Source organism: Chelonoidis abingdonii, chromosome 4 (assembly GCF_003597395.2).
Source record: "Chelonoidis abingdonii isolate Lonesome George chromosome 4, CheloAbing_2.0, whole genome shotgun sequence".
NCBI classification, from domain to species: Eukaryota; Metazoa; Chordata; order Testudines; family Testudinidae; genus Chelonoidis; species Chelonoidis abingdonii.
The window spans coordinates 104,343,249-104,366,112 of record NC_133772.1 but is presented as its reverse complement, the minus strand read 5'-3'; the positions used below and the strand labels follow the sequence as shown (position 1 = coordinate 104,366,112).

The following is a 22,864-nucleotide window of genomic DNA, read 5'->3' as shown; positions in this document are numbered from 1 at the left end:
GGAAGAGAGAGATAAGATCTAAGCTCGGCGTATCACCAATAAGGAGAACTGAGGGGAGGTTCAGGTGAACAGAGGCTGGGTTGTGGCTGGGCGGGGGGCTCATGGCAGGGGCTGGAGGGGACGCCAACGCCCAGCCCGTCTCCAAGACCCACGCTCGCCTCGTCTCCCCGCCTCCGCCTGCTCCTCCTCCCCTTCGCCCCCTCGCCGCCCGTGCCGAGCGCGGTACGAGCAGCGGAAGGGAGGGGAGGAACATAGATTCTGGGGAAAGAGGCGAGGAGGAGCTGGCTGCCGCCAAGAGCTGCCCTTGCAGCAGGACCGGCAGCATAAGCTTCTGCCCTGGAGGTGAGAAAGAGCGGCCTGACCCTTGGGACTGGGGCGGACCAGGTAAATCCGAATTGGCCGCGCGGTCACTCCACTCCTTACCTACCACTGCCCTTCACCACCTCAGCCACCACCAAGCCAGCCGCGGGCTCCCAGCCCCGCTACTCACCCGCGGGCTGGCACAGGAACCACGGGGCACACGGCCATGGCCAGTAGTTGTGCACTGGCTAGAGCCCCCGGAGGACAGCATCAACCTCAGCAGCAGCTCCAAAATTAAGGCAGTCCCTTGTGGCACATCAGCTGAGCTGAAGTCCACACAAGTGAGATTTGGGTAGCAGCATCTCACAATGGCAAGACCTTTGCGAACATTTTGCCATTGAGAGACTGTGCAATTTCTCGCGATGCTGGATATTAGGGGCCTACCTTAGTATATCAAACTCTTCTATCTATGAAGCGTCTGGTGATGGCTGCCTGCTCATGCAAGCCAATGGCCAGCAGATTTCCCAGTCCGTGGTCCGAGAACCCAATTTGTCAAGAACATTAGACTGGAAGTGCAACAAAAACGTATCAGCAGGGGGGTTGAGTAATAACATGCTCCTCCACTATCATCGTTGGGATTTACGCCAAATTTGGCGTAAATCCCAACGATGATAGTGGAGGAGCATGTTATTACTCAACCCCCCTGCTGATACGTTTTTGTTGCACTTCCAGTCTAATGTTCTTGACAAATTGGGTTCTCGGACCACGGACTGGGAAATCTGCTGGCCATTGGCTTGCATGAGCAGGCAGCCATCACCAGACGCTTCATAGATAGAAGAGTTTGATATACTAAGGTAGGCCCCTAATATCCAGCATCGCGAGAAATTGCACAGTCTCTCAATGGCAAAATGTTCGCAAAGGTCTTGCCATTGTGAGATGCTGCTACCCAAATCTCACTTGTGTGGACTTCAGCTCAGCTGATGTGCCACAAGGGACTGCCTTAATTTTGGAGCTGCTGCTGAGGTTGATGCTGTCCTCCGGGGGCTCTAGCCAGTGCACAACTACTGGCCATGGCCGTGTGCCCCGTGGTTCCTGTGCCAGCCCGCGGGTGAGTAGCGGGGCTGGGAGCCCGCGGCTGGCTTGGTGGTGGCTGAGGTGGTGAAGGGCAGTGGTAGGTAAGGAGTGGAGTGACCGCGCGGCCAATTCGGATTTACCTGGTCCGCCCCAGTCCCAAGGGTCAGGCCGCTCTTTCTCACCTCCAGGGCAGAAGCTTATGCTGCCGGTCCTGCTGCAAGGGCAGCTCTTGGCGGCAGCCAGCTCCTCCTCGCCTCTTTCCCCAGAATCTATGTTCCTCCCCTCCCTTCCGCTGCTCGTACCGCGCTCGGCACGGGCGGCGAGGGGGCGAAGGGGAGGAGGAGCAGGCGGAGGCGGGGAGACGAGGCGAGCGTGGGTCTTGGAGACGGGCTGGGCGTTGGCGTCCCCTCCAGCCCCTGCCATGAGCCCCCCGCCCAGCCACAACCCAGCCTCTGTTCACCTGAACCTCCCCTCAGTTCTCCTTATTGGTGATACGCCGAGCTTAGATCTTATCTCTCTCTTCCTGAGCACCCCCACGACCCCAGCCCACACCCCCAGCCCTCTGTTCACCCTGACCCCTACACCCCCCTCAGTTCTCCTTTATTGGGATAGATAGCAGAGCAGTACTATGAGCAGAGTAGAACAGGAAGAAGGCAGAACTGAAGAAGGCAGTTTTGGCCCAAGCGAGGAGGCAATGGGGCATCATTTGAGCTCCCCGCCTCACATGCCAAAATTTTGTGGGCTGGCCCTGATTATCACTTTACCTGAAACACGATGGGCTGACTTCAACCTTTGGGGTGCACCACAGTGAACCTCCAGAATTGAGGTGGAGGAAGAAGGCAGAGTGGTTGGCACACTTTGCGCAGCAGCCCCACTCTGAAGAGAAGCCTGAAACCAGCTAGTGCAGTTCATAAGTGGGCAGGGCCAGATAAGAAAGGACAAGATCAGACTGGCTGGGAATTGATATGATTCACAGTATCTCTTGAAAAACTGCTGCTGAGGAGGCTCCTTTAGAACCCTAGCTGAAATGTAAAGCTTCTTTCCCAGGGGAGGACAATAGCAGTATTGCCATCTGCCTGCCTTCAGGGATGAAAACCCCTTACAATATAACTGACCCAACAGAGGTACGTGGGTCATTTGGGCAAAAACAAGTATGGTAAGCTTGAAAAGTATTTCAAGCGAGGGCTAAATCATACTTGTTCAAACTATACTATCCTGAAAAAGCAATATGAATTCAGACAACTCAAATTCTTTGGATACTTTAATAAGAATCAGTGCATCCTAGACTAGGATAGAAAAAGAGGAAGGTTTTAGTGGTTTCATGATGAAGACAGCTTAAACTATTAATATTTTTCTATATGCAATGGATCCTTTTTATCCTGTATGTCTGTAGAAACTTAAAACATTCTATAGATACAAGTTTATATGCCTTCCTTGGGTTTGTATGTACTTCTGAGTGCTGCTGTTTATATGGCAAACAATTACTATACCAACACATGATCATCAGATCAGAAAGGCACTTATTTTTTTGGCAAGAAACAAACAAACTTTCTCCAATAAATACCTCTCTGCCAATGGATTTGATGTCTTATGCATATCAAACCAAATCTTGCTGGTGCTTTTTTCATAACATCTCTAAATTCCAGCCTTTTCTTTCTGTCCACACTACTAAAACTCATGTGCAGACCATATCTCCCTCATGAAACCTCTTCCTCTCTATCCTTCCTGACACCCACCTCCATTCCCCTCAGGTCCATTCAAAACACTGCTCCTGAGGAATGTTTTGAATACATTTGTTCCTGCCCCATCGTTCTGACCATGTTACCCCTTTCTCTGAATCCCTCCACTAGCTTCTACTTTTTCATCACCATTTCTTCCCAGGATTCCACCTTTCCCATGGGCAGTAGACTGCACTTAACTGCATTCGGACAACACATGGAAGGTGTGGATATCTCCTTCACCAACAGGAAATCAAAGAATCATCAAATTGTGACAGTGGTCAATCTGTGAGTCTCATCACAGACAATTGCCCCATTTACAGTTACAGTGGTGGCATGAGGGGGATCCACTTAGCTACTCCAGAAGCATTAGAATGACTTTCGAATCTCAAGATTCAATTATAATCTCAGCCCATTGCTTTTCAAATGCCATGCGAAAGAAGAAGATGATGACCACATCAAATACAAGCTTCTAGTCCCGGGGTAGGCAACCTGTGGCACGCGAGCTGATTTTCAGTGGCACTCACACTACCTGAGTTGTGGCCACAGGTCTGGGGGGCTCTGTATTTTAAATTAATTTTAAATGAAGCTTCTTAAACATTTTAAAAACCTTATTTACTTTACATACAATAATAGTTTAGTTATATATTATAGACTTATAGAAAGATACCTTCTAAAAATGTTCAAATGTATTACTGGCAGGCAAAACCTTAAATTAGAGTAAATAAATGAAGACTCAGCACACCACCTCTGAAAGGTTGCTGACTCCTGTTCTAGTCCATACTTTTAAGGTCTCCTAAAGCTTAGTCCTACCCATATCTTTTTATTTTAATCTACTCCACCAATGATACCATCCTCCAGTGCTTACTTATCTGTTACTCCTAAAAGGAGCTTTATCCTTTCTTTTCCACGGTACCTGAACTTGTTTGTAGAGACACTACCCTGTCCTTCAAATTCTCCCTGAGCACACACTTCTATTGTGATACCTATGAGAAACTGCCATGTGATAATGGCTATTATGGATATACGGCTTTTATACCCCTTGTTTACCTTATATTTTGTTTCAGAGTGGTAGCCGTATTAGTCTGTATCAGCAAAAACAATGAGGAGTTCTTGTGGCACCTTAGAGACTAACAATTTTATTAGTCTCTAAGGTGCCACAAGGACTCCTGGTTGTTTTTGCTTATATTTTGTGTATTTATATTTTTAACTTATTAAAAAAATAGTAAATTGACCCGATTGAAACCATCTAGCTGCAGTTGTAGCTGGCCTATATAAACATATGTTCTTATTACTATTTTCCTTCCTACCTCCACAGTTCCTTCCAGCTGTTTGCTATATCTATTTGTTGTACCTAGTCTTAGTTTTTAAATTCTTCAAGGCTGTCCTCTACTCTATATTTGCACAGCAGCTATCACAGTAGAGTCTCAGTCCTGACTGGTGTCCCAATGTACAACTGTAATACTAACATTGACAGGTTTACTACAGGCAAAAACAAGGTTCTGTCTACTATTTTATAGGAAAGCAGAATGATTATCAGTCACACAAACAACAGTCCCTTTACTCATCACTTGACCTTCTTATCTCTGGATCAAGCTCTACCTTTGAGATTGATAAACCAGCAATACTATAATGCCAGATCTTAGAAATGTCTAAAAACAAAGAACCTTTGATTTGGGGCAGTGGATGAGAAAAACAGTAACTAAGGAAACATTATTTCCTAACATAGCAGATTTAATAGGAATCTGTTAATTTTAAACCCAGAGGTTCACAATCCTCAGAATATATTTAATACTATATCTAAGATTCCAAAATTATGAAAGCTTATTACAAAAGTGACTTAAACAATTCAGAACGGTGACATATTATGTTTCGTAACAGTGCCCAATACTATGCAATAGTAATAAAAAGAAAAGAAGAATGCTATAGTCAATTGAAATTGCAGGGAGAATTTAGATGGGCAGATTGTAATGACCAAAGCTGGAATTTGCCCTGGGAACTGGTGGTTGGAACCTTGGGTTAATGTCTAATCTGAAAGATGTCACATTCACGAGAGAGCTCCCTCACATCGAGCTGGGACAGTGGTTCAGTATGGATCCAGAGAAAAGAACACTCTCTACTGAATCACCAATACCACTTTCTCTGGTACCTTTGTATTAAAAGAATTGACTCAGTCAAACCATGAGATGACCACAAAAAGTGGATATTCATACTTACCTTTCCACAGCACCACAAGTGGCTACAGTAGAGAGAAGACTAATTTCCATCCCATTGTTAATGTTTTCTTTTTTACTGATGAAGGGGCAACTATTTATTTATCTCTATATTCTGTGCATGTATATCAAGAAGTGGTTGAAATTTTAACATTAATGGTATGTATGTGTGTACATGACTGTGTGTGTGAGACACAGAACGTAAATGAAACATAGCCCCAGTTTTGAAGCTTACATTTCATAAATCATCCTGTGTGACTTAATGAAAGCCTCAGTTTAAGCAGAAAGATTTCTCTAACATAGATTATGCCTATCCCTTTGCCAGAAACAACTAATTCCAGGGAGAGGAGAGGAGGGCAAATCACACATACTGATGTAATTGTTCCACACTTTCAAATCACTGCTGTTACAGTACTAGTCCTATCTACTCTGGTATTAAGATCTCTTTTTTTGTAATTAGCAAACCAAAGTGTTCATGTCAAAAAAAAAAAAAAAAAAAAAAGCTCTAGATTCTGAGCTCAATCTAGCTCATATCTGTTAACCACATGATATAAGATTAACCTGATAATGACTTTGCCTGTTTTTAAAAAATACAATTACCTGAAAATTATTCGTGTGATGGCTTGCTTCCCTTAGAATTACAGTATGTGCACAATATGGATCTCTGAAGATTAGAAATCTAGAGTTGAAGAGCTCTTTAGCTGAACAGAGGAAAAGCAAAATATCTACTCACGTATAGGACATTTCTCTGTATTGATCACAGAGACCACAGAAATTCGCTCGTACATTCCTTCTGTATCATAATATTAGTCTTAAATGTTGCAACTATAGAAGCGTGATCTGGACAACTAGGATGTAACTGTCTAGCCAGAGAGTGAGGGCTGTCAGCATTTCCCTGCCTATTTTCTTTTTTTGTTTTGTTACACATTTCTCAAACATGCCTTCACATTAACAAACTGAGAAGAGATTTGTTGTTGTCTGGAATATAGTCTTGATCAACCCACTGTGTCTGATAAATTGTCCGGCTGTGCTGGAAGAAGGACAAAAGACACTGGATGTAGTTTATTTAAGCTGGAACTTTATTCCTGTATTTCTGGGAATAACAATCAGATAAAAGTGTACAGTGCAGGTAATTCCATCATCATTTACATATACCTGGGGATGGGCTGTTGTCAGTCCTTCCCCTTTACCCATCCTGTTCCCCAGCCAACCTGCTGCAGGGACCCCGCAACCCCAATCCTCATCTGTTTCTGTGCCTTTAAAGAATACCTCCTTTGAATCCTTTACTAATCCATTTTATCTGATCACCATATCCTGCATGGACATCTGCCTCATGCTGACATAATGAGTTGTGACATCACTGCCTAACCCCTGTTTCATGTTCGCCCCAGCTAACCCCCAAACGACCCTGAAGAAGGTGAAAACTCCCACCTCGCCTTAGCCATGCTGGCTGTGAGGGAAAAAGTCCTTCCCAACCCTCTGAGAAAGGAATGACTAGTGTAATTCCCACAGGTATTTAACTGCGTTCCTGGGTGGGAGTTGCTCTGCCTGGTCCAAGTAAAAGAGGGCTTTTCCTGCACTGGGGAAGACCTAAATAATCTCTCCTCTCTTTGGGTCACCTGGGGTGGAAGTGATGGGTCAGTGTCCCCACGCTGACCTAGTATGAAGCTGTGGCAGCCAGTCACTTTGCCTATCTAGACCTTAAACAGGCCACACACTTTTTCCTACAACCAGACAATGGCCCCACTGTTTAATGTGTCGTGAGGTCATTGTCCAGTTATGCCAGAAGGAAGACATAAGACACTGGATGTGGTTTAATTAGGCTGCAACCTTATCTCTAAATGTCTGGCCAAACCTGTGCTGGGACACTGTCAAACGAGGGTTAAGGGGGTGGGGCTATGAGTGAGGGAGGGTTGGCTCCCTTCTGTACCAGTCATAGGAGCCCTGAACATCCCCCTGTCTCTGCTCATTTGAAGAATATCTCCTTTAAATCTTTATCAATCCGTTTTATCTGATCACCATATCTCTTCCCTATAGAGGACCTGCACTGGACACCCACCACAAACAGGCCCTGGCAACTAGCTTGGCTGCCTCCCCCACATATCTAATTGGATTTTTGGACATCTACTAATGCCCTCTTTAATATTAGCCCAAAACCTGTCAGCTCCCAAGTCTCACTGGTGGATCCCATCCTCCCTGAATAATTCTGGTGCTCCGTATTCTGTATCCAGATGAGAAATTACCAACACCCTTATGCCACCTATGAATTTTGCTACCTCCTCATTCACATACCTCCTAGCTTTGTTGACTGATCGGGGTTTCACAACTCCTCGCCACACCCTGAATTGCAACATATTCAACCCACTCATTTTTTCTCACGGGAAAAGTTCCAGGATCTGGTCCAACTCCCTCTGAGCATTAAGGCTACCTCTTTCCATGTTCGCAATCATTTTCCCCAAGCTGTACCACAGACATACCAGGTGCCTGTTCACGGGCCATCATAGCTTACAGAAGGGGCATGAGCTCATCCCATAACATGCCCCTCTTCCCATGCCAGCTCAGGACTGCTTCAACACTGTGGCCCAGCTGTGAACCTCCAGACAACCTGGAAGGCCACCTATGCACCCAATAAACTATACTGTGCCTGTAGATCCACACCATTATCTGCCAGCATCTGGAATGCAAATACACAGGAAAATTAACTCTGGTTCCCCACCTAGGGTGTCACATATGTTCTGTATGCTCCAGAATGCCAACTCCCAATTGTCTGAATTGCATTAGCCCTCACATCCAGCTGGACCACTGCTGTTGCCAAATTCATGTGCTGGAAGCCCCAACATCATCAGTCCCCATCTTAAAACTGTAACGAACTTGCATGTTGTGAAGGGACTCCCGTCACCATGAATATAGAGGTTGCCCATCTCTCCCTGGCCTTATTGCCATATATGCCCTCACAGCCTTAACAGGGCAGATCCTGGGCTCATCGCTTTCCTGTAGAATAATGGATTCATCCCGGCCTCCTTGATCCATCTTTGACCTCCTCAAGGTTAATATCACTGTTCACCCCCCCAGTGTATTTTCCTCAGTTCCAAAGCCCTTCCAAAAGAGTCCCTACAGGACACAGGTACTAGTTCACTGATCCAGAAAGTTCCAAAAAATTCTACCAGAAATGCCACCATGAACAAGGCCAACTTTTGTCCACAATGACATATGGGCTCTAGGATCTGCACCAGATCCATAAGCGTATTAACAGTGACAAGACTATGTGCATCCTTCCTAGGTGAATGGAGATGGTTGATGATGCCAGTTGCTAATGACACCAGATGTTGCAGTACCTGTTCCTCCATAATGAGCCCTCCTGCTCCTGAAATTTCACAAAATCATTAAATTTCTCTCATAGATCCATAGTGTTTGTGGAGCCACCAATATCTGCACTATACAGACCCCCTTCCTTCCCAGCCCCAGCTCGGGGGCTGCCACAGCAGAGGAGAGAGGGCACATCCATCGCATTAGAAAGGTAAGACTACTGATATTAAAATATGAGTTGTGTGCTTTTATTTGTAGAACAACAAAACAATTATTATTAAGGGTTTTTTTTATATAGCGCTTTTATCCATAGCACTTTACAATAGTTAGCTAGTGGTACAAACAACATTCAGAAAGATCATTAAGAGGTCCCCTCAGCAATTTTCAAGTGGTCAGTGAAAAAAAAAAGTTTGAAAACCATTGGTCTAGAGCTATGCCAAGTTGGTTAGTATGTGTGATGGCTCTGTTTTTGAGAAATTGCCGTTTCCATATGCATACTGGTGATAGAACAAGTGCTAGGAGACACCAGAAGAACAGCCTCCCACAAGAATCAGTATTATCTCCAGCGTTCTTCAACTTATATTCAAATCACCTACCATATACTGGGTCTTGAAAGTTTGTTTATACAGATGACATATGCGTCAGCATTCAGTCACACTCCTTTGACATATTTGGGAGTGTTATGACCACAAATATGGCAGCTATGGCTGATTCTTGTCATTGGTGGCACCCTGATACCAAGTGGAAGTAAGACACTGTCGAGTTTCTTCCACTTACATCATGTACAAGCGGGCAGAAAGCTGAACACAGTTCTCAATGGTCAACAAATAAAGCATGAGTCACACCCAGTCTATGTAGGCATCACGTTGGACAGAGCTCTCACATATCATGGCCATCTTACAAAGTCAGTAACTAAGGTCAAAATGTGCAACAACTTGCTCGGAAAGCTGGCTGGAACAACATGGGATGCTTCAGCCTTGGCACTCTGTTATTCAGCGGCAGAGTTCTGCGCTACAGTATTGGCTCGCTCATCTCACACAAACATGTCAATGTACTACTTAATTCCACCATGTGTATTATTTTAGGCACACATAAATCTACTCTTCTACCATGGTTATTGATTCTTTGCAATATTGCTCTGCCCTGTGTTTGCAAAAAGGAAAGCATAGTAAAGCTTGTGATGAAATTGTGTGATATGCCGCTATTTAAAGTCATTATTTACTACCACTATATGGTCATCTGCCCTCATGTCACCCAGAGTGGACAAGTTTACCAGGTGAGGGATTTATGGTAGAGGATGCATGGTGAGCTTTATAGTCCGCAAAGAAAATGACTAATAATTATCTTGTATTGGACCCCATTCAACCTCAACCAGGATTTGATTTGCCGCGAAGGCAATGGAGCCTTCTCAGCTAGTTTTGTATTGGATATGGAATTTGTGCTGCAGCAGAATTTTGGTGGCACTTTGGAGACAGTCCTCTATGTCAGTGTGGGCAGCCACAAACCATGACACACATCGTTGAGGACTGCAAAATGACTCAACTTCCTGGGGGGGTTTCATACCTTGAACATCATTGATAAAAGCATGGTGGGTTGGCTTGACTGGATTACATACACCAAATAAATAACTACATGTTGTAAACCTTTTAGTGCTGCGGAAACAATTTTGGAAGCAACTGCCCAGACTATTTGAGTCAATTCTCTGATGGCTCCCCTACCTCCAAATGCAGTTAGTTCACCACTGAGAGTGTTTGCTTCCTCAGGATCCATGTTACTTTCCACTAAAGGGGAAACCATTTGGTAGACAAAAGACCATCCTTGGATCCACCAACCCTGGTCCCGCACCCAACCTCTTGCACATGTGGCAAGGATTCCAGCCCCACAGTCTCCTAGGGTCCCTTGAGCCCCACTCCGTCCCCGCTTGAGCTGGGTTTGGAACTTTCTCTCCTGTCTGCTCTAACATGTCTGCTATGGCTTGCGGTAAGAAGGTGGGGGACTCCCCACTCTTGTTCTCACCACTTTGCTATGGCCCCACACCGATGAGTTTCAAACTCCCTCCTCTCCCCCTTCTGCTACAAAACATCTTCTTTTGCCACTGTGGCTTGGAAGTGGGAAGCTTCCCCCCGCCCCTCCTCCCTGTTCTCACTGGCCTGTTACTGCTCCGAGCTGAGTTTGAAACTTCCTCCCCTTCTGTTACCAAATGCCTGCTTCTACTGCTGTGAGCTGGAAGAAGGGGGAGCTATTTCCCTCCCCTTTCTTGTTCTCACCTGTATGCTACCATGTGGCATCATGAGAGCTGTTGCTCTGCCTGGTCCAGGTAAAAGAGGGCTTTTCTTGAAGTGGCATGTACCTAAACAGTCTCCCCATCTTCTGTCACTTGGTGGGGATGAGTCAGCATTCCCATGCTGACCTAGTCTGAAGCTGCTGCACCAAGTCACTCCCTACCTTTCCTACAAGCCAGACAATACCCCTACTGCTTCATGTGTGGTGAGATCATTTGCACTGTAACTGTACCCCAAGGAGACTTATCAGGCACCTCCATCTGTAGCAGATATTTAGTACCTTCAATGAGTCTCCAAATTTTCATGGCAGACATGTCAGTTTTCTTTTTCTTAGGTTTTTGAAAACTAATTCTTTGTTTAAAACTACTAGAGAAACAACAAAGTTGAGAAACAAGTGGGAGTTGGGCGAATGATCTAGGATTCTGGAGCCACAACATCCAACATCTAATTCTGGGTTTGATAAATTAGGGGAAAATAACCCACTGGCATTTTCTCCCTGATGTAGAGATTTATTTTCAAAAGGAGGGTGGATATAGATTTACCACTTCAGTCTGTGTAATTCTGCCTACAATTATCTATTATTTTAGAGTCAAAGGAATTCATTCATATGACATATCACAAAATGTTACTTTTTTCCCATGTTCTCAGTTTTATTTATTTAACCATATTTTTGACCTGATACTTCCAGTATTCTTCAAAACCTTGCTGCTTCTATTATTCACTTACCAACAGAAGGCATTCCTTATATGGATTAGACCAGTGGTTTTCAAACTTTATTTCTGTCAACCCAGTTGAAGAAAATTTTTGATTCCTGTAACCCAACGGAACTGGGGATGAGGAGTTTGGGGGTATGGGAGGGGCTCAGGGTGGTGCAGAGGGTTGGGGTGCATGGGTGAAGGCTGCAGGGTGAGGCCAGGAATGAGGGGTTCAAGGTGTGGAAGGGGGTCAGGGCTCTGGGCTGGGGGTGCAGGCTCTGAGGTGGGGCTGAGGATGAGGGGTTTGGGCTGCCGGAGGGGGCTCAGGGCTGGGGCAGGGGTTTGGGGTGGGCCAGTACTAGGTCACGAGCTGCAGTTTGGAAACCACTGGATTAGACAGTTCTCACAAGACTGCATATTTCTATTGCTAAGAAAAATGAGATAAGTCTCAACATTTTAACTATCTGAAATGGTTCATGATCAGGCGGATTTCTCATAAGAACTTAACTTTTATGTGTTTTGCTTTTTTAAAAAAATGGAAATTAAAAATTAATTATATTAATTATTAATTCTGAAGAGAAACATCTTTAAAAGTGAAGACAACAGATATATTCCTGGAGTATGCTACATCCTACATCTGTTTAAATGACTACCTTACCTAGTCCATTGCTTCCAATGGTTTTGCTCTGTATTACTATGCAGGAGACAAAAATTTGAGTCCTAGCAATCACTGGCTACACACACATATAGACATCATAAACATTGGTTTACTGAACCTATAAAGTATTGGGAACAGAACTGACAACCTTTTTTAAGAATATAGTCTTCTACCTCTCAGGCAAAAGGGAAATATCCGTTATCAGTGAGTAGTATTAGGATTTGTATCCTCTTTTCAAAGAAGATAATTACAATCTACTAGACACTTCAGCAGATAATGAAATTCCATCCAGGAGCAGAATTAAAATAAATACGTAACAGGGGAGTGTTTACACTTGTAAATTCCAAGGTGAGAAGGGACTAATATGATCATCTAGTCTGACCTTCTGTATAACACAAGCCACAGAACTGCCCCAAAATAATATGAACTAGTGCATATCTTTAAAAAAATCCAATCTTGATTTAAAGATTTCCAGTAATGTAGAATTCATCATGACTCTTGGTAAATTGTTCCAATAGTTAACTACGCTCACTGTTAAAAATGTACACCTTATTATCAGTCTGAATTTATCTAGCTTCCAACTTTTCGCCACTGGATCTTGTCATACTTTTCTCTGCTACACTGAAAACCTCATGATCAAATATTCGTTCCCCATGTAGGAACTCCTAGACTGTGATGAAGTCACCCTTTAACCTTCTCTTTGTTAACCTAAGTAGATAGAACTCATTGTGTCTATCACTATAAGGCATGTTTCATTATTCTTGTGGTTCTTCTCTGAATGCTGTGCAATTTAACAACAACCTTCTTGAACTGTGGACACCAAAACTGGACACAATATTCTAGCAACAGTTGCATCAGTGCCAAATACGGAGGTAAAATAACCTCTCTTGACTTGAGATTCCCCTGTTTATACATCTGAAGATTGCATTAGCCCTTTTGGGCACAGCATCATACTGCGAGCTCATGTTCTACTAATTATCTACCATAACCCTTGAATTTTTTCAGATTTCTGAAGTAGTCACACAGTCAGTAGGGGAGAAAGTACTTCATATGTTATTGCTCAAAAATAATCCCTCTTGTTGACTGTGGTGCAACACTGCACCAATGTAAGTCCTATCTAGTCCTCTCTGCTGAAAATATGATGGAACTCACAGGAACTTAAAGAAGGCCAGTTAAAAAGCAGGCATCTCAGACATTTCCCAGTGTGGGAAAACAAATAAATATAAACATACACCCATCACTTATAATTACTTTAGTATACTTCTAAAAGCAGCTTCAATCAGGAGGCGAAAAACTATTATTACTTTATATGTCTAATAGCCTGAATTAGAACAGATGAATTGTGTGTTACATTTATCAGTAGTAACATCGCACAATGAAACTTCTTAAACTGAAAAATATGTGGTGATTCTGTTTTTCTTTAAATGTACTTCTCTATGGATAAAAAACAAAAAATATACTCAAACGTATGCTTGATACACTAGTTGTATGGTTATTCTAAAAATCACAAACTACCAATTACCAGTAAGGACCCTGGTTAATGTTAGAGACTTCAACACATTTGTAAGTGTGCTTTAAATATTCCTTTCCTGTTTTTAGTTTTTATTTCCATGGTAAAAAGGTCAGAGAGAGAATGCACTGCACTGTAAGAAGTTAGGTTTGAAATCCCTCAAGTCCTCCACAGTATTCAGAATTGAATATACCAAAGCTGTATTTCAGGTTATAAACTATTACAAAACTTCCATACAATACAATAGATAATCTCATAAGCAAAATCGAATTCCTGAATGTGAGTGCTGAAGATATGTTTCTACAACAGCAGTTTCCCTCTTTCCTTCTCTCTCTCTGTTTGCTTCTATAAAAGATGCCATAGTACTGGGAAAACACTTTTTAAAAGTCCTAGGGGAAAAGTTTCCTAGAGTCTTAGAAATCTGTAAAGAAACAGAAATAGGAAGAATTTCAAAGACCAGCTCCTTTCCTGCAGTCTCTCAAACAAGGTAAAAAAGAAAAATACCCCCTAGATATATTCCTTAGATTCTCTATTATGCTTTTCAGGTTCCCCATGGTTTCTGAAGTAAATGTAAACTGAAACCTAGAGTTATATTACCCATTATATTTTATTTTTAATTAATCTTTCAGCCCAAAGCGTTAGATGATCAGAACTATTTAGAGATGTGCATTTCACCACAGTATTTGCCTGTTATCCATTACAAGGTCACATCCTATGCAGTGGTGACAATGTAAGAAACAGCCTCCAGCTAGTGTCTTTACAGCGGTGTTTTTTGTTTGTTTTTAATGGTGGGGGGGACCACCTATAAGGAAGAATTTCTCTGAGTTTTCCATTTCCCACAAGGTGGGAAAGAACTGTTACTTTGCCATAAAAATAATTCAGGATACTTGGTCATTTTAAGTTAGGCCTCCGATTCTCCCAATGAAGTATTTTAACTCTATCCCTCTAGACTGAGATTCTCTGTAGTAAAATTAAGCAGAATTTTCAAACAATTTTTCTTACATTTTAATTTTGGTTAAGCATTTAGACTTTGACCATGGATGTATCAATCTGTTCAGAGATAATGCAGTGAAACATATATAGGAATATTATCCAGTACACAGTCATATTACGGAAGGTGAAAACTTTTAACTCTTAGTTAGTTTGTGTATTTTAATGGACTGAATCACAAAATCAAGTTTTGCTCCACTGCCCACTACCATAGAAAAGGCCATATGACATTGGAGCTCTTCTAACCAAGTCAGTGACTCAGGATATTAGATCAGTTTGAGTCTAGGTATATAGGTTTGTTCATTTGCTCTCGTTACACTGTTATTCTTGATGACTCCTTCACCATCTCTAACATCCTTCCCAGAGTTCACTGTTATGGCCAGATAATAGGAGCTGGACATTTAACTTAATTCACAGGTGACACCAAACACCATTTCACAGAGTGGTCCTTAGAAAACGGCAAACACCACCACAACTTGTTCCCCTAGCATGAGAATCAGAGAAACTAATTTATAAAACATCTCTGGAAGCAGGAACCTTGAATGTTTTTATAAATTAGAGTCTCCCATATGCCTACGTGCTGAAGTTACTGGACTTATCTGCAAATTCCAAATAGAAGAATCAATGTGGCTCCAAAAATAAATCCATTTTTGTTGTTGATAACACCACTCAATCTGTGGCATGATTTGGATGAGTTTGTGTTGTTTAAACTACTCTTGCAAGTATCACATTGGGCAACTGGTAAATAGCATAGCCATCCTGGATAACTAGTGCACACCTAGGATGACCAGACAGCACGTGTGAAAAATCGGGATGGGGTAGGAAGTAATAGGAGCCTATATAAGAAAGAGACCCCAAAATCAGGACTGTCCCTATAAAATCGGGACATCTGGTCATCCTATGCACACCAAATGACTACAGATGTCAATACTTTGTTTTTGAAATACATGTTGTTTTCAATGCATGCACTATTATGGCAGGCTTAAACCAGAGCAAAAAGATTTGTGGCAAAGCATACGACCTTCTTCCCACTACAACGGCCATCCTCTAATTAGGCAATGCATCTGATAGTCATTAACAGGAATGAGATAATGAATCACTTTCTCTCTTCTTTGTTAATTTGCTGTAACCAAGCGGCTAATGGATGTCAGAGCTGAGTGATTGCACTGATTATAGTGATTTATAGTTGCAACAAAACAATTTAAAACCGTTCTGATTATTCATGTTAAAGATGCTTTATGTTTTGTTTACTAAATGTTTTATGTCCCTTTCCTGCCCCTTTGCAGTCCCTTACACACTGTGAAAGAAGACTTCTTGGAAAACTTGAAAGTTTTAAGCTTTTTTTATTGTTTCAGAGTAAGTAATTTCATTTTGTTTATAAGAAAAGACAAAGTTTACCCAGTAGAAATGAAAAAGCCTTAGGGTAGAAAGAAAACTTCAGTGGTGCCTAGTTCAAAAGAAGACGGAAATAAGAGGAAATAAGGCAAACTTCAAGCCACTTACCTTGGGGCTCCCAGTCCCTTCCTCATCCTCTGCAGACACATCAGTAGCCAGTATCTCTGTTTTGATGATATCCAGAGCCCTAAGAATCCAGCTGTGTTGTCGTTTGATTTGCCTCTGTAGTTCCTTCCACTGACTTGCAATCATTTGCAGCATGTCCTTCAGTCCTTCTCCAAAATAAGGAGGAAAAAAAATGAAAGTTGTAAACTCGCCTACATCTTTAAATAATAGTCTTTATACAATGGGTTATCAGGAAATTTAAAAGAAAACACACAGCAAATATTTCAGTATACTCAGACAATGAGGCCAGGAACTATTGTATTCATACTATTAAAAACACTATATGGTCATAGCATCTCTTTTAGCCCACAATGAGCCAGAATGTTACGTTTTAATTATACCTCAGCTCAGAATTTAAAGGAAAATAAAATGTCAAAGAACCAGTGATTTATATGTAGTGGGGAAAGCCCAGGAAACTCCCCCCTCTAGCTCTCTCTTCCCTGGCTCTAAACATTCAATAACTTCCTAGCCAGGATGTAATATTTTATCCCTCGCACTCCTTTGTATATTTTCTGTGGTTTAAATTATTATTTTCTAAACATACTGCAACATACACATTTTATCTCAGTGTACAGCTTTGAGACCTCCACCCCCTGGGAATTATACCAGTAACGCACTGATTTACCATAGATTTTGTATTAAAGAAATTCTGTCTGTGGTTCTCAGAAAGTAGGTGTAGATTGTGGAACAACCGCTATAATGACCAAAAAAATGTAAACAAAAGGACAACTGCAAATTGGATGAAAGTGGGCCAAAATTAAGACATCAATCCCCAGTAGTGAAGTATGCTGATTAAAACCCTACTATTAAGCTAGTCATGCTAACATCTAAAATATTATATAATTATGCACCCAGATTTAAGTCCTTTGCAGAAAAAGACAAGAATAATCAAGGGAAATAACTATTTTTAAAGTATTTTGCTAATAAATTAAAGTTGAGGTCAGAATTAGTGTATGTAAGTAACAAACAAAAAAAATAGAAAAAGAACCCTCCCACACCTTTACCAATGCAATTACCTGTGCAGAATATTATATATATATATATATAAAAACCCTAATTCATTATCTTAATGTTATTTCCATAGCACCTATATGAAAGAACATGTCAGTGTGAAGTTTTCAGTGATTTGATTTCAATTGAAACTCAGCTGAGCAGCAAGACCAAAATAAAATGAACAGACTAGTTGAGGTAGTATTTCATTTTATAAGTATCACAGCATTGTAAGCAGTATATGAAACATTTATAAATCTTGAAGGTCAATCTGATAATGTAAATATTAATAATACATAAGGAAGTGAATATATGCAGTAATTTACAGCAATGCTTCTTCATTCTTTAATAGTCTGGAGACATAAAGACTTGCAATATTTCAGAAAGATTTACCTGATTTGTGAGATACAATAAGCTCAAGAAGTTGACATCCTTCTTCTACCACAGCTTCTTTTAAAGCACAGTGGCTATCTACATTCAACTTAAAACTCTGCAAGGAAAAAAATATGAGCATCAAATGTTGGGGAAACAGCTAAACATAAAACCTGTACAAAATTACTTGCTACTTTTTATCAAGACCCACAGCCCCATTCACAAAATAGCCAAACAAACTTGCCATATTAAAAGCTATTGATATTTTAGATCTGGGATCAAAATATTTCCATGAGATTAGCAAAGTGCATCTGTGTTAAAAATAGCTGACAAATCTAGAAATTCATTAGGTTTTATGAAAAGTCACATCCTGTAGGCTGCATCTGGAATAACAGTGTTCTATAAAAAACACAGAATTTATGCCATCACATATAAGCGCTCTCTCATACTTCCTCTGAAATGTTGCTAATACTACTATTTATAAAACCATAAAAATGTACAACACTGAATATATTAGCCTTATCCCCACCCATACAAATCCATTAATATTGTGGTTCTGACTTAACTCCCATCCCCCCTTTCAAACAACAAATCATGCTGCATCAGGTACCTTCTTCTTTAATTGATAAAACAAATGTTTTTAATCTTTTGGGCATTAGTATTGTTAACTAGCATTATTATTTTACAATGAGTCTCTAATTATCACATTTGCTTTGAAGAAATTAATTACATTTTATTCTGCAAATTATACTCTAAGCTGTTAACATAAAGATGATCTGGAAGCAGGAGTTACCCTTTCATCAACAGGCATGATATGCCACTTTGATATTTCCATTAGGTAAGTTTAAACTATAATTTATAATTTCTTATCCAAACTGTTCAGAAAAAAAAAACAAAGGAAGAGGGAAATACTTGGAATATTTAATCATAATTCATATGAGGCCCTCAGTCCCACAGGCAGTTCTTACTGTCATCCGTGGGAGTTGTGTGAAGAGTGAGAACAATAAGTACATGGCCCTCTGGATGAAAGGGTCATTCTCCATCTGGGAAAGAGTTCGTTTGTAGATATTAGACTGAACTGTGCATGTGCCCAACTGTACTTCAGTTTCTCCACCAACTGCCCTCAATTGCTCCAAATCCTGCTAATTAACTATCAGGCACCACAAAATATCTAAGCTTCCTTTCTGAGGGAAACAAAGCAAACATTTGCAAGTAGAACAGAGCAGTTCCTTCCGGTCACCAATCCCTATTAAACCCAACTATAGCAAATTGAATTGTATGGTGTGACAGGGAACAGTGCAGTTGGGCCTTAGGATAAAGCATTGGCGGACATTAGATACCTACAGTTCATACAATTGCAGGGGTCCTCAAGGCAGTGAGAAGGGACAGTGACTCAGTTACTTTTTCCTGGTGACAAACACAGTTCTATGCAAAATGAACAATGCAGGGGAGCCAGAACACACTCTACCTGTCTGGAGAATGCAACTTTGTTCTACAAAATGGCGTTTTCCATGTGGTGTGATCTTGCACACAATGCATGTGAGGTCGTGCTGCATGGAGGATGCCATTTTGTAGAGCAAAATGGTGTCCTCTGCAAAAGCTGGGGCCCCAGAATTGAGCTTTGCAGGGGGCCTCCATGAGACAAATGCTGCCACTGGCAGAAAGCAGGGGAAAGGAGTTGGGAGAAACATAGCAAGCTGTAATAAGAGAACATAGTTTTTATTTGATTTGTTGAGGTTTGGTAAAGTTTGTTGATCAAGTGTGGTTACATAGAATACTGCTCTCTCTAGGAAAACATCCTATATTGATGCATAGAATGCTCCTGCATACAAACAGGACTTAAGCATTCAAATAGAGGACAAGACTCCAGCTTCCAGAGATAGCGTATGTTTTAATTATATGGGAAGTTGGAAGAATCTGTGTTGTTCAATTATGTCTGATTATTAGGGAACATGCAAACAAACAAAAATGGAGGTCTGATACTATGCTTAATTTCTTAAAAGACCATTTTTAAAATTTATTTAAAAAAATAAATAATTAATGGATTTACTTGGAAACTTGCAGAAAATTCATTCTATACTTAAAGAGTATGTGCTGCAATTTTAGGAAAGATACACAATGTTGTTCATACACAACAGAGGTTAAATCCCTGATTGAAGTATTAAACTCAGCTTATCCTTAACTCAGCTGCAATTGGTGCCTTCATAATATTACTGTTGTTGTTTTGTTCGACTGAGAAGAACTGTTGCCTGCATAGCAGCACAGTTTGAAGGAAAAGAGGGAAATTTAAAATTCTAAACATTAGAAGCAGCTTCCTGAAAAAACATCTTGCATTAAACCATTCTGCATTTAAGAATGCTTTTATTCTCAGGAAACCTCGATCTAGTAAAACTAAACAGGCATTGTGGGCCTGATAAAAAAACCTGAAGGTATACTAAATAGGGAATGATACAAGTACATGAAATACTTAATAATAGATAGAAAACTCTTATTGTGTACAAATGTCACATGAATATTCTTTACTTATACAACTGTTCACCATTTAATTAAACTTAAGTACTATATAATAAGAGGGCAATACTGAATACATGATTATTTCAGTGTTAACACAAGTATAGCTTGCCTGGTAATCGGCAAATAATTTGCAAAACTATGAAAATACCGCATAGTTACATAATAAATGAAGTGAGGCTTACACAACTTAAATAATTGGCCCTGCCAAAAGAATGACTGGAAACCAGAGTGGATAGATTTAAATCAAAATAATTTAAATCACTAATGTTAATTATGATTTAAATGAACAAACAGGAAAGTCTGATTTAAATAAAAAATGAGATTAAAATTGATTACGTATAGTTTTTAGGTTTTTTCCCTAAAGAAAGGTTGATTATCTAGTTGGTAACCATTAAAACATGTTGTTTTACAAGTGAATACAGATTGCACACTAAATTTAGTACATCTTTTTGCTATCCCAGAAGATAGAGTATATTGATTATATTTAAGCTGTAATACAGCTTAATTTACATTTATTCTGATTCTTCATTTTTTACTTTTTTATTATGTTAGAAAATGGTTAATGACACATTTCTTATTTACTAGATGATTACATTTTTTACTCATGATTTGTGTCATATTCTGTTTGGATGCACAAAACCAGCATTTTGATTTTTTATTAGTTAAATAAAACTACCTTAAATATGCTGGATAAATAAGAAAAAAAGTTTATCAAAACATGTTTTGCACTTAAAACTAACTGATTTATTAAACAAAGAAAATATTATCGGTACTTAGTGAATTGAACTGATTATTTCTGGTCACCATGTCCTTCAAGATTATGGAATTATCAGATTTTATCCTCTCTCACCCAGTTTTTCTTCATAACTTGGAAAAGAAAAACAAGGTTTCTTGCTTTTTCAACTCCTAATCAGTCCCTCACATTTGAATGAACTAGTCATTGGACTGAACTAGTTGGATAAACTGAAATGAAGAAAATATTCTCTCTGCACCTGTTAAAGAGGCTACTGCTGTCAAGAACTGGTTTAGCACTTCAACAAACCCTGGTTCCAAATGCTTAACCAGTGACTTCCATCCGTTCATTGGTTCTACTTTCTTTAAAACATTGACAGTAAACATATACTGCTTGAATATTAATTTTATTTAATTTAGGTGATTTTAATAGATTAAAATATGTTTTAGTCCTTAATTTCAATTTTAAATGTGTTTCTTTTTTAAGATAAACCTATTTAATTTAAAAAAAATCTGATATTTGTGATTTAAAAAAACAAAACAAAACTTGATTTTTATCCACCAAGACGGAAAGCATTATTTAAAATGTATTTACCAACTCTTCACAAAAGAGAGTTGCCATTTTAAACCCAAAGGTTGCATTCTCTATTTAGCATCCATGTAAACAGCCATTGCAAACTGTTAGGATTTGACTTCTCCATCGCTAATACAGCTGGCTATGCAAACTCATCCAGAAACTAAAGGCCTGCTGTTAAAATACGCAAAGTATAGCTTTTCAAAAATTCTTTTGAATGATGTGTCCTTTAATAGCTAAAAATATTTTAATATTACTATTAAAATCCAAATAGGGAAAATTATTTTTTGCCTGGGAAATTGCTCGTTCCAGAGCACTACCTGGGGAAAGGTTCCATAGATCAGTCTGACACAGACTAACCTGTATGAATAGACTGAACCCCAGCCCATTCTCAGCACACACAAACTCTGTCTTTGTGTGCAAACTCTCACCTTTCCCAGGAGCTTTTCTGGGCTCTCAGAAACACCACCACAAATATATTTCAGACTGAATTTGGCTGTCCCTCCAGGACTTCCTCAGTCCAAGGACCCGGTTTCCTTCCAGAGAACTACTCCCACTTCGCTTGTTTTCAATTATGGAGCAGCACTTGTCACAATGAGTCAGCAGAACAGAAGCAGCTTTATGAAGGGTCCTAACCCTTACTAGCAGGATGAGTGCACAGAAATGCACTGCTGTATGTCACTAGTTTTCTGGAAGCCATATTTTATAGTTACACTGGATTTTTATAACATGTTGGTGAGTTTGAATAATTTTCTCTGTTGCCCTGAAGTTACTTTAATTTGTATTGTATAGGTTCTCACTCACAATTCATTTTGCATAGAACTGCTCAGCTTTACTTTACTCTTACAGTCCAAATGTGAACAGTTCACAGGATATCCTATTATACAAAAGAAATATCTTCAGAATGTGGTATAAGTGCATAATGCTGGAATCTTCCTTCCAATAAGCAGTTTGCCAAATAGCTGTGAAGGTCAGTTACAGAGCTTGCACATCCATATGTGGTAGCTGTTTCTTCAAAATAAGTGACAATGAATGTCATGTACTGAATTTCTTGACCAAGGCCAAAAAGCAGGACTGAGTGTGCTCTGGTATTGAAAGTGCTACATTCTCAGGGATAACTACAATGAACTACAGTTAAGATTCAAAACAAGAGAGAAAGAAATGTTTATGTGAATCTTGTGGTTTTCTCCAAAACACTATGCAAACCATAGTCTAAACGTTTTAAGTTAAGGTTCCTTTTTAAAGTTAAAAACAAAAGATTTATCACATGGGTATGAACACTCAAGCTCACCCAGATACCCTTAACTATCACACATTATCATTGCCCTGAGAATTGACTGACTCAGGAACAATGGGACTAGGATGACCAGATGTCC

At 40.4% G+C, this 22,864-nt stretch overlaps 1 protein-coding gene across 2 annotated transcripts in view; it reads right to left on the bottom strand.

The window, feature by feature from the left end:
* AKAP6 (A-kinase anchoring protein 6) overlaps positions 1-22,864 on the bottom strand; it is a 405,462-nt gene that overhangs the window by 154,283 nt on the left and 228,315 nt on the right. The window contains exons 6-7 of one of the 2 annotated variants that reach the window (XM_032798440.2): positions 17,690-17,786; positions 16,250-16,416 (exon numbers count right to left, since the gene is read on the bottom strand). In XM_032798440.2, the coding sequence (XP_032654331.1) occupies positions 16,250-16,416; positions 17,690-17,786 (264 nt within the window). The remainder of the gene's footprint in view (positions 1-16,249; positions 16,417-17,689; positions 17,787-22,864) is intronic. The other variant, XM_032798441.2, reaches the window with a different exon arrangement.